The 13,132-nt window shown below is 30.6% G+C and overlaps 1 protein-coding gene across 1 annotated transcript; it reads left to right on the top strand.

The window, feature by feature from the left end:
* The first annotated feature begins 8,631 nt into the window (after positions 1-8,631).
* Positions 8,632-12,281, top strand: LOC100810816 (NADPH-dependent alkenal/one oxidoreductase, chloroplastic). The gene is made up of 4 exons (XM_003531961.5): positions 8,632-9,203; positions 10,129-10,452; positions 11,268-11,427; positions 11,901-12,281. The coding sequence occupies exons 1-4, from the start codon at positions 8,760-8,762 to the stop codon at positions 12,164-12,166; spliced, it is 1,194 nt and encodes a 397-aa protein (XP_003532009.1). The 5' UTR covers positions 8,632-8,759; the 3' UTR covers positions 12,167-12,281.
* The last annotated feature ends 851 nt before the right edge of the window (positions 12,282-13,132 follow it).

Genomic DNA, 13,132 nt, shown 5'->3' with positions numbered 1-13,132 from the left:
TTTTCTCCTTCCGGTTACTCTCCCTTTGTTTTGTATGAAGTAGGAAGAAAGCAAATTTGCAGATCAGATGTTGTTGTCTATTTCCAGAATGCCAAATTTGTAACACATAATCATTGGTGAACTTTTTCGAATTCACGAATCCAAAATTAATTTTTTTAACTTCAGATCACTCAATCCAAAAAGATTCACCAATGTTTATTGTTACGGATTCGTTAATCCAAAAGTTATGCATTAACATTCTGAATTAAGTAATCTAGAAAACATATGTTTCCCAATTACTTAATCTGGAATATAAACAAAATAGTTTTGGATTTACATTTTCAGAAATCTACATTGTAATATGCATTACGGATTTGTTACTCTGGGGGACAAAGATTAAAACTTAAAATCAATGCATCCAATTTTCAAGTTTTAGATTGTTGATACGTTGTTGGATGACACAATGGGGTTGATTTTGATGAGTACTCCCAAGAGTTTGATAAGTGGGAGTTGAGGAATGAAGGGAGAGAAGAGGAATTGACCAAACTAATGGAGGAGAAAGAAAGACATTGCTAAGGAGGCCGAGGCAGCTACCTGAAGCTGCCAAAAAAGTGCAAGAGGTGCAGTAGCTTCTTTGCTTCCATGATCAAGTTGTTTGGGAACAATGAAATAGATTTAGAATCAAACAAGAGGGTGAAACTCAAGCTGTTATAACATGCATGTTCTGCCCTTTCGTTATACATACATCACAAATTGTTATAAACTTAAGCATCTATTTGTATAAACTTATTTAGAAACACTTCTAAAAACAATAAAATAAAATATGTTTCTCTATAAGTTAAAATTAACTTATACATATAAGTTAATTTGTAAAAATTCTATCATAAATTTTTTAAAAGATGTGAAAACCTTTATAAATTAACTTGTGCATAAATTAATTTAAACTTATAAAGAAATTTATTTTTTTTTTCTTGTACAAGTGTTTCTAAATAAATTTACTCATATAGGTTGAAAGAAAGACAAATCCACATTCTTTAAAATAAAATAAGGGAAATCTACAATAAAACAATATAAAAAGACATAAGTCAAATAGAAAATAAGATCTCACAATCTTTGAAAGATACATTGTTCAGATATTATTATACATCATAAACTGTCATAAACATGACTTTGTTAATGAAAGACAATTCCACATATTTTTTTGATGCAGGGACCAAAGAGTCAATTCTGAAACAAAAGATACAGCGCCATTGTTGAAAGGGCAACACGGAGAATCTAAATTTCAAAACAGCGGAAGCCCAATTCCAATGTCAATTCAAAGAACAATATTAGTAGAGAGCATTACAATAACCAGACTTTTGATAGTGAAAAAATTGCTAGGAAATAGCTCTTGGAAGAACAAAACAAAATGATAGAATTTCTTGTTACAGAGTAAAAAATTCTATACAAAGTGATATATATATATATATATATATATATATATATATATATATATATATATATATATATATATATATATATAAAAAAAATAAATTACATTTCTTGGTGAATAAACTGTAAACAATAATAAAGGTATCATTTATAGAAACTCAAATAAGCTATATATATCCTTCAGTTATCTTGTTAATATTATTTTAATTAAAAAATACATTTAAGTTAAAAAAAAGCTAATAATTAAGAGAAGGTGTTGTCATTTAAGAAATCAAGGGGACAAAATTATTAAGTACATGTAATTTGAATCCCATTCCACATATTGTTAGGAAGAAAAGGTATACCTTTTTATGAATTCTAATGTCTTGACTTTGAGTGATGAATAATGCGTTTCGTTCCAAAATTGGTAGCAATTCTTACAAGGGTAGGATATTCCTCTCTTTCTCAAACTTGATGGGTAAGTATATAGATTAGACAAAATTTTCTACCATATGTGTCCATACATATATTTATAAATACATATGTTAGAAATTTTATAATTCCTAATTAATTAATTAATGTGGATTACATATTATATTATAATATTTATATTAGTTATTTATATTTTTTTATGAACTCAATATAAGTGATCTAATTTAGTGAGCCTATTAGACTATCAACAGAAAATTGATATGGCTCAATGAGTAAAAATCAATTTGGTCCATTAGGAGATAATGAGAATCCTGATAGATTTAAAACTTGAGGCATGGTTATAGTTCCAATACACCAAATCAAGAAACAATTTTTCCTCTCCCCACGTAAAGAAAGAATGATAGTCCCATAAGGAATAAGGTGATTTTGGTGAGGAAGGTCATTAAACTAATTGTTCGTGACTATTCTTCAGATTTCGTTGTGTTTGTTTGATCAATCATTATGGATTCAAGTATTCTTAAAACTTTTTAATGTGTTTCCGGTGGTTATTGGTATTTTATAAGGATCCCCTGAAATTTCAACAAGTGGTATTAGAGAGTGTGTAGAAACAATTTTTCCTCTCCCCACGTAAAGAAAGAATGATAGTCCCATAAGGAATAAGGTGATTTTGGTGAGGAAGGTCATTAAACTAATTGTTCGTGACATGTTTTAGAGGATTTTGTTTTATCCTAAATTTAGTTTATATCAATACTGTAAAAAAAAGGGGCAAAAGTAATATAAGGGAGTACATGATGGAAATGTTGTGTGTGATTATTGGTCTAGGTGCTGCTCCACATTACCTCATTTAATAATGTTTTAGAGGATTTTGTTTTATCCTAAATTTAGTTTATATGAATACTGTAAAAAAAGGGGCAAAAGTAATATAAGGGAGTACATAATGGAAATGTCTATCTTGGCATCAAAACTAAAAACACTTAAGCTAGAGCTTGGTGAAGACTTGTACATTTAGTTTTGATCTTACTTCCTGCACACTTTGAGCAATTCAAACTGAGCTATAACACTCAGAGGGAGAAATGGTCCCTTAATGAGTTTATGCAAGAGGAAGAGAGGCAACATAAGGACAAATCTGAAAGTGCTCATTTAAGTTTGACATCTCAGAATAAGAAAAGAAAGAAAACTCAGGATGATGTGGAAGGGTCTTCTCATCAAAAGAAATAAAAGAAAGATGAAGAATTTAATTACTACTACAAGAAATCTGGACACGTGAAGAAAGAGTGTCCAAGGTACATGCTCTTGTAAAGAAAGGTAAATTTTTTGCTCTTGTTTGCTCTGAAGTTAATTTAGCACTCGTTTATTTGCATATCTAGTATTTTTTAATTAAATTGATTGATACGATATATTACCAAAGCAATCCTATTGTGAAAATTGATTTAATAAAAATTACATAGATTTTTGTATGAAATTATTTATAGGAATTGTGTTCGGCCAAAAGGAAGATGCAATTTGGCCAAATAATATTGTATCTGTAATGATAAATGTGTGACAATTATAAGATGTTTTCATGCAAATAATAGTCAGTCCAAAGAAATGTTATTATTTGACAGAATTTATTATCAATATTTGATTATTGCATTAAGAGTACCAAATACAAATTAATTTCTCTATCCAAAGACTATGAATGAATGTTGTGTCAGGTATCTTGTGATGGGTTTGTTCTGCAAAATATTTGCACGTTCTGTTATATATATATTTTTACGTAACTTAATTATATGTGAAAGTTATGTAATTTAAGACCTCTAATTTATTATATTAAATTGTCTTTTATTTTTTTATTAAATTGATTGAAACAACATGTTGTCAAAGCAACCTCTGTTGTATAATAAGTTTATTTGATTGAATTTACATAGATGTCACATAAAATTATTCATGAGAATTATGCTCGATCCAAAGGAAGACACAATTTGGCAGAATAATTATATGTTTGCGATAGTAAACATCTGGTGATTATAAATAGTGTGATCTTCCGTGTAAATAATGAAATTTCCAAAGACAATCATTATTTGACCAGAGTAATCATCATATAAATTTTTCATGTGAGCAATGGAGTGTCCAAAAACAACCTTTGTTTGACAGAACTTATCACAAATATTTGATCAATGCGTTGGGAGTACCACTTGTAGCTAGTATTTTTCAATCCAAAGATTGAGGATTAATGGTGCGCTAGGTATGTTGTTTGAGTCTTAAAATTTACTATAAAGATCATTTGTGCATTGTATGTTTATTGTTCTCTTCTTTAAGTGTTGTTGTTGCTACTACTACTACTACTACTACTGTTTAAATTAAAATTACTCATATTATTTGAATCCCAAAGCTACATGTATAAAATTTAGAGTTTGAAAAGAGTCCATTGAGAGTTGAGGATATTGCATTAATTTTTATTTTTATTTTTTTTTCTAGAGTAGAAACAAGAGAACAAGATAAGGAATTTCATTGTTGCTTTTGTAGGATGAGGCATAAAAAAAGTTTCAATTACACTATTTAGTGTGTGAAGAATGATAAACTTGTCATATTTGTTTGTTTTAAAGTTAATTTAGTTTTGTACCGAAGCACTCTAGTGGGTAGATTTTGGTTCTACTACTCACATAAGATGCTACCTATGAAGTCATGCACCAAGTGATAATGAAAGATTTATCTATGTGGGCGATGACATGAAGTTGAAGTTGAAGTTATAAGAACTTTTATATTGTTGTAAAAGACTCAATTTTATTTGAATTTGGTTGAGACATATATTGAGTTGTTTATTAAACTAAATTTTAATTCTAATTTGGACAAATTCAGTTATTCTTGTTCAATTAGAAATAATAAAGTTGGTCTCTTTTGGGATTCAAATGTTACAAGTTATGAGTTCTTTTATGGATATTGAGTGTTCCCATTGCAAATAATTTTGGGTGGTACAAAACTAAATTAAATGAGAATTTCATCACTTTATAACATAAGCGTTTAAGTCATATCTCTTAATAGAGAATTTGGATGCTTGTGTTATAGGAAATTTTGGATCCTTTATATTGGTTGGACCTTATAGTCTGCATTGAGTATATAAAGAAAAAATAAACAAACAAAATGGAATTCAGGTGCTGAAAGAACAAAGGATGTCTTAGAACTAATACATACATATATTAGTGTTCTATTCCTTATGGATTCATGGAATGATAAAAAGTATTTTATTATATTCATAGATTATTCCTCTTTATCTAAATTATGAGAAGTTTTAGTCTTTAGACATTTAGTCTTTCAAAGCTGAAGTTGAACTTCAACTATAGGAAAGAAAATTATGATTGTCAAATCTTACCGTTGGAAATACTATGGTACTTATGACATAAGGTGCAACGTTTGGAGTCTCCCATGCATTTTCTTCAATAATTGTGGAATTGTTCTACAACATATAATGTTAGACAAACAAACCTACCATGAACAAAGCTGTAGAATGATGAAACTAGACTTGTACAAATATGGTAAGAAGTTTGATTCTTCTCTACCAAAGTCGCTTCAGGGAAAGACATTAAAGAATGCAATTTATATCTTTTTAGGGTATCAATTAAAGTAGTTACTAATAATCCCTATAGGTGTAAGCGAAGAAAATCTCAATGTTAGGTATATGCATTCTTTAATGTGGGCTACATATTATATTATAACATTTATATTAGTTATTTACATTTTTTATGGGCTCAATATAAGTGATCTAATTTGGTCAGCCTATTAGACTATTAATAAAAAGAATTATATGGACTTAATGAGCGGAAACCAGTTTGGTCCATTAGGGGATAATGAGAACCCTAATAGATTTAAAACTTGAGGCATGATTATGGTCTCCAATCCACCACATCAAGAAACAATTTTTCCTCTCCACATCTGAAGAGAAAATGACAGTCTCATAAGGAATAAGGTGATTTGGTTGAGAAATGTCATTAAACTAATTGTTCGTGATTATTCTCCAGATTTCGCTGCGTTTGTTTAATCCATCATTATGGATCCAGGTATTCCTAAAACTCTTATGAATAATCTAATGTAATATGTTTCTAGTGTTTATTGGTATTTTATAAGGATCCCCTAAAATTTTAAAAACATAAACTATCCTTTCATATAAGAACACAATAGTTCATTCATGTCTGTTCATCAAGAGTTATGTCCATTAAAATCATTTTTTTAATGAAAAAGTTATTCCACCCTAATCCTAGTTCCATTTATAAGTTAGTTATTACACCATGTAAGTGCACTTACTAAGTGATGTCTAATATTCATTGTATCACATTATAGATCACATCAAACTATACTTACTATATGTTGTGGTGAATTGATAGATAAAAATAAGCATCTTCATATATAAACATCAGTTCTTTTGAATTAAATTGTTGGTTTGGAGCTTAATTACATCCAAAACCCGTTTCTCTCTAAAAATAAGTTCAATCGAAATTAAACTCAAATAATTTCTCACAATCTTAACATAATAGATCCTTCCTAACAACGTAACATTTAGAAAGAAAAAAAGGTTTATCATGCCACATGCTTAAAAAAAATTATGCATCTTCGATAACTTTTAATATTCTAAGAAAAATAAAATTTTGATATTCTGAGCAAAACTTCAGGCATTTGTCTACAAGGGTAAGTATATTTGATAAAAACAATTCACTGATATTAGTCATTACTTGCGTCTGAGTCAGATTTTCCTTGTTAATAATCAATATGCAAATTTTACTATAAAATTTTACCGGAGTCGATGGTATTCTCTGATATTGCGAAGGGAATATCTTTCATCAATTTAAACTTTTACTACTTTAAAAAAAATAATTAAATTCAGACATTTTTTCTAATAAATGCGTACTTTTCTTGTTTACAAAAATAACAACCAGAATAAAAAAGAGATAAAAAGGTAACGTATATTCATCCTTCTTTTTTTTTCTTGGAGATATTCAAATAGAGCTTTCTAAGAGTCTTCCCAATTTCTCTTTCCTTCTAGAGCGTCCAGGAACTTCATGAAAGAGGACACAAAAGGCTTGTACAAACAACTCAAGTTCACGAAGGCACAAACCCACTTACACGGCGTCGCTTTTACACACATAATATCATTAATCACGTACTGCATCTACCCGAGTTTCTGTATCTATTCAAGGTTTAATTTCGTACAATTTTAATCATTATAATTTAATTTTCTACCAAAAAATCGTTTTAATTTAATTTAAGTGAAGTTTCAATTTTTAAATTTCTGTATTTAGTTTTATTATTTTTAATTATTAAAATTACATATTTTATTGTGAATAGAGAATATAACAGTTACTTAACGTATCATTATTTCATATAAATTAAAAATGTATAAAATATTAAAACTATAAAAAAATCATTTTTTATTTATATTTTATATTTTTCATTTTCATATATATATAAAAGAAGGGATATATTTACTGGAAGAAGAATAATTTTTTTTAGAATTACTTCTCATTCTCATTTTGAGTTACCCATTTAAGATTAAATCTTAACAAAATAAATAGTAAAAATGAAAAATAATTTTAAAAGAGTTATTATTGAAATAATTGGACCCATTCTCTCTATATATAATTGAACAAATTACATAAATACCTCCTCAAGTTTGGACATATTACACACATATTACCTCTTAAAATGTATTTCTTTTGCATCTTGACCGAATTCGTTAACTGATGTTGTTAGTCTGTTTGTGAAATATCGAAATTAAAAACACTATTATAAAAAAGCATTTCCACGACATCAATATAACATCGGTGCTATGCCAACGTTGTTAAATTTGTAGCGGTGACATTTTTGTAAATACCCTGACATTAACGACAACGTTTTTGGTGCTGCCCGATGTCGTATTTGAGCGGTTCAAATGACTACATTTGAGTAGTGAAAAATGTCTTCGTATTTGACAGCATGCCAATGAATACAACAACATTTTTTAAGAAATCACCGTCCTTGTTGCAGTTTTGCAAATTAAAATAAAATTTTAGAAACCGCGCCATTACCTTTTAACTCTTTGCCCTTCCTATCTGTTGTGAGCACGCCCTAGCTAGCAACCTCCTTCATAGCAAACCTCTGTGGTGCCCTCCCTCGTCTGCTTCTGCGTTTCATCGGTGTCGGTAACTTGTCCGGGCTAGGTTTTGTCCAACTTTTGTGAGGTAAGTAAACTTTGTTAATTACTTGTTAGTTTTCCTCAAAATGTGTTATGCTAGGGTTTGAGTTCTCTCTTGGATTCGATGGTTATCATCTTCTCTAGGGTTTCGATTACCACCGTATGCGTATGCTTGGGTTAAAAATAGATTTCTTCGTTGATTTCTCCATGGTGGTGTTCGGCGTCTACTAATTAAGACAACCTGTGATTTGTGTCAAATTGTGAAACCTTAAGTACAAATGCAAATGAAACCAACGATCCACGATCAATAACTTACGAACGGATGAAAAAATCAAACAAGACTATGAAGAAATCGATTTGGACAACAAGAATCAAACAAAAATCAACAAAGGCATGAAAAATCTCTAAAATGTATAATTTAAACTATTGGTAGGGAAAAGATATGAGTATTTTTATCATAAAAATTATCTTAAAGAATTATGTGATTAACATGTGACTCTAAATAAACGGAATTAACATAATTAATAGAGAAGGAATATTAGTATAATTGAAATTCCAAAATAATGGATGTTTACTTAGGTCAAATACAAAGGAGATAGGTGTGTAAAATTTGAGAGAATATTTATTTATTTTCTCTATATAATATATTTTACTTGGGCGGTGTGGACATGAAGTTAATGTTGCTGCCGTATCCTGTTTATGATATGTACCAAACAATTACAAAACACTAACGTTATAACCGAACCACAAAAGGGTGGTTGAAGTTGAAGCAGAGATAAGTGTCTCAACAAGTGATATGCAAAGCATGTCTCTCTGTGCTTCACTCTCCTCCACAGCTTCACACCTCACTTCCCTTGCCTCCGTCTCTTCTTCCACCTCTCCACTTTCCCGCAAATTTTCTCTCACTTTCCGGGAAAAAAACAGAACCCCAATTGCACCACCTCACAAGCTCCCCTTCTTCTCAGCAAGGCCTGCCCCCACCAGAGTAGTGTTGGTGAAGTCTCAGGCCACAGCACCTGCTTCTTCTGAGGCTGTGAAGGTGACACCGGTGCCTTCTGAGATGAAGGCATGGGTGTATGGAGAATATGGGGGTGTGGATGTTCTGAAGCTGGACTCCAATGTTGCTGTGCCTGATGTGAAGGAGGATCAGGTGTTAATCAAAGTTGTTGCTGCTGCTCTTAACCCTGTTGATGCCAAGAGGAGGCAGGGAAAGTTTAAAGCCACTGATTCTCCTCTTCCGGTGATTCCCACTTTCTTTCAACTTTGTTCATTTTTCATTTTCTCTTTTTTTTTTTGTGTCTATGAGTGTATTTTATTTTTTATTGGCAAATATTAGTCGTTAGAAAGTTGTTTTTTGTTAACAATGGGGGAACGAATCTGTGACCTTTCTCCCCTTTCCTTCTTCCTTAACCATCCAACTAATCTCTCCTTTCCTTCTTCCTTAACCATCCAACTCACCTTAGTGTGAAAATTGAAGTGGAATTCATGGTCTAGTGGGGAAATAAGAGACATCAAATAAAATCATGGGGTAAACTTACATTCCTATGTTCATAAGGAAAAAGGGTAATTGATTAGGAGAAAATAGTACATTGTGTAATTCTCATTCGATAATTACGAATTGTAATGTAAGTTTGTTAAATTTTACTATATTATTTTAAAAGTCATATCTATTATAATTTCTTATTAATTAGCTGTGTAAAATTAGCAGCATGGTTATTTTATTCATACATTGCAATTAAGAGCTGGCATCTTAATCCAATTGTTTCGTCTAGTACATGAAAAGTGGAAAAATTGAAGTTTATTATAGGCTTTTCTCAGTAAGTATTTATAGCCTGTAAATGAAGAAATTAAGAAGATAAAATGAAATGAGTTTCTTCCCTAAGTTAAAATCAACTTTAATAGAAATTAAATGAAAGAGCTTCTATAAATATTGAAGCGCATAAGTTGATTTTAACTTGTAGGAGAAACTTAATTCATTTACTTTGTTATTTTATTCTCTCATAAGTACTTATTGAGCCAAACAAGGCCATAAATGAAGATGTTATTTAGCAACGGAGGAAAGCTTACAGTAATTGTGTGGAAAGGAAAGAAAAGCTTCAGCTTATTTCATAATTTTGTTTGAGTTACTAAGTAATGAAATCAAATTTGGTTGCCTTTGTCCATAGACTGTTCCGGGCTATGATGTTGCGGGTGTGGTGGTGAAAGTTGGTAGTCAAGTGAAGGACTTTAAAGTGGGTGATGAAGTGTATGGAGATGTAAATGAGAAAGCACTTGAAGGTCCTAAGCAGTTCGGATCTTTGGCTGAGTACACAGCTGTTGAGGAGAAATTGTTGGCACCAAAACCGAAGAATTTGGACTTTGCTCAAGCTGCTTCTCTTCCTCTAGCAATTGAGACTGCTTATGAGGGTTTGGAGAGGACTGGATTTTCTCCTGGTAAATCTATTCTTGTTCTAAATGGTTCTGGAGGAGTTGGAAGCCTAGTGATTCAGGTACTTACTTTCTAAATTAGTTCTCACACTTGAAATAAATACATCAATAACAGTTTTTAAAGTTTTTCCTCTCTTTGTATGATATATATCAAATAATTTATAGTTATCACTTATCAAATCTCACAAAGATTTGGCCTCTTAAACAATGAATCAGTGACTAAATCAATTCATCTACTGACTAAAGGCTTCAACTAGCTCATAGCATTTCTTGGTGATACATCACTTTACATCTCATTTGGTATCACTGATCTTACTGCTAGTCATTACTGCTCAGTAAGTAAAAAGTTTTAAGAGTTTATTATTTGTAAATGGAAATGCTTGCTAACAAATTAGCACTTTTGACTTTGTAAATGGAAATGCTTGCTAACAAATTAGCCATTTTGACTTGCAATTGTACTTATACACTGCATAGGCATTTGACATTTCCCAACAAAAGTAATCTTCTACTCAGCTCAAAATTTATTTGGAAAACTGTGTGGTTGAATTATTAAAAGGTTTGTCTTCAGTTTTACGACAGAGATGCAGGGATTGTAAGTTTGTTTACCATCTCTCCCAGTTTCAGTTGCTCTAGAGTACTTCAAACCTTTTTCATAAACTAATACCATTTTTTTCTTCTTTTAGATTTATCTTAATATATTATGTTACACATGAGTGAAAAAGGAAAGCATAATTTACTTGACTAGGCATCAACAGAGGAAATGTATTAACATTGCTAGCATGTGAAAAAATATTAAAACTTTAAAATGCTATAATAAAAGTTCATACACTTGACAACTGACAAGTTACATTTTATCCATATCTTCAATGACCAATAGCTAGCTAAGCAAGTTTATGGAGCTTCAAGAGTTGCTGCCACTTCAAGCACTAGAAATTTGGACCTACTGAAAAGCTTGGGAGCTGATTTGGCCATTGACTACACAAAAGAGAACTTTGAAGATTTGCCCGAAAAATTTGATGTAGTTTATGATGCCATTGGTAAAACTCTATTTCCCTGTTATCAATCTTTTTCTTTTGGTTTCGGCTTTCCATACAAGATTCTCAAACACTTTGGTGAGAAGCGTTTGTGAGAAATACTTTGTTAATGTTGCATGTCTAAATTTCTATTTCACCAGATAATCAATTTATATGGCCATAAGTGATCATCAAATGTTGATACTAAAACCTATTAAGATAAGGAAACTGTTGTCCGCACAGGTAGATGGAAAAGAAATTTGTTATCATGTATATCATACTTAATTTTCTGAAATTCAATGAAACAATATACTCTATTTTTTTATCTGTAGCAATTGAACACGGTACTAGAGTGTTTACAACGCTCACACCCTGTTAACAATATACTCTATAAGGGAAAATCACAAAATTTTCTTCCCAAAATCCCACTTCCCCCAATACTAATTTATACTACTCATGTTGTTGATAGTGTTTCATTCCTTGCTGGTGACTTGCAGGGCAATGTGACAGGGCAGTGAAGGCTGTGAAAGAAGATGGCAGTGTGGTGGCACTCACAGGTGCTGTTACACCACCTGGCTTCAGATTTGTAGTTACTTCCAATGGAGAAGTTCTGAGGAAACTAAACCCTTACTTAGAAAGTGGGAAGGTGAAGCCAATTGTTGACCCCAAAGGTCCATTCCCCTTTGATAAGCTTGCTGAAGCCTTCTCTTACCTTGAAACAAACCGAGCAACTGGAAAGGTTGTTATACATCCCATCCCTTGAATCAAGTAAAAGGGATAGGCAATTTTGCCGTGTCTGTCTAGTAAACTTCATATTCTATGTAAATCAGAGTTTAGATTAAAGCTAAAAAACAAAAATAAAGAACTTCATTTTTACATTCTTAGTGCTTTAAACTTACCATTACAATTGTTTGAAAGCAAAACATTCTTAAAATTTGACCTACTCATTCAGTTAATTTGAAAACAGCAATATGCTCTCTGGTGGTTATGTTGGATAGTTGGATTATACATGTTAACGAGTGTTGCTGTAGTCTAGGATCCATACAATTAGGATTATGTTTTTGAAATTGCCAGTTTAACAAAGTTTAGAACATAGAGGATCACTTCTCCTTTATTTTAACCAAAATATTAAAAGAAATATTTACCTTGAGTCAAGTCGAATCTTTCAAACATGATTTTCAAACAATTTGGTGAGAAGAGTTTGTGAGAAATACTTTGTTATTGTTGCATGCCTAAATTTCTATTTCATTAGATAATTAATTAATGTATAAAGTCATAAGTAGATGGTGAAATATTCATACTAAATCAGTGAAGATAAGAAAACTGTTATTCTTGTTAAAAAAGAAAAAAAGAAAACGGTTATTAGCATAGATTTTTTCTGTAAAAAAAAAACATAGTTTTTTTTCTTTCATTGGTCATTAGCATAGGTAAATGAAATAAAAAGAATTTTAGAAGTGTATTGTACATGTTTGTTTAAATATCAAAATGTAATTTGAATATGTAAAAAATATATTAAGAAACAAAGTTTTTATCAATATATTAATTATTATAAACAATTCATTTAAATAGTATTTTTAAGACATTATGTGATTTTTTTTTATTATTAAAACTAACTATGTTAGTTATCAATTTTTTCATGAGGTTGCAGCAATACGTACGAGTAAAAAATAAAATATATCAAACAGTATAACTTTTTTTTATATAGAAAACACTATAACTTATTAAAGTA

The sequence above is a fragment of the Glycine max genome, chromosome 8 (genome assembly GCF_000004515.6).
Source record: "Glycine max cultivar Williams 82 chromosome 8, Glycine_max_v4.0, whole genome shotgun sequence".
Taxonomy (NCBI): Eukaryota; Viridiplantae; Streptophyta; class Magnoliopsida; order Fabales; family Fabaceae; genus Glycine; species Glycine max.
Note: the sequence above shows the minus strand (reverse complement) of the source record. Positions and strands in the feature narration are given on the sequence as shown.

Bases quoted from the DNA above. Each gene is read 5' to 3' on its own strand.
- LOC100810816 (XM_003531961.5), top strand. From the start codon at position 8,760: ATGCAAAGCATGTCTCTCTGTGCTTCACTCTCCTCCACAGCTTCACAC. The intron at 9,204-10,128 runs GTGATTCCCACT...CTTTGTCCATAG, and splicing joins CCACTGATTCTCCTCTTCCG to ACTGTTCCGGGCTATGATGT. The intron at 11,428-11,900 runs GTAAAACTCTAT...GGTGACTTGCAG, and splicing joins TGTAGTTTATGATGCCATTG to GGCAATGTGACAGGGCAGTG.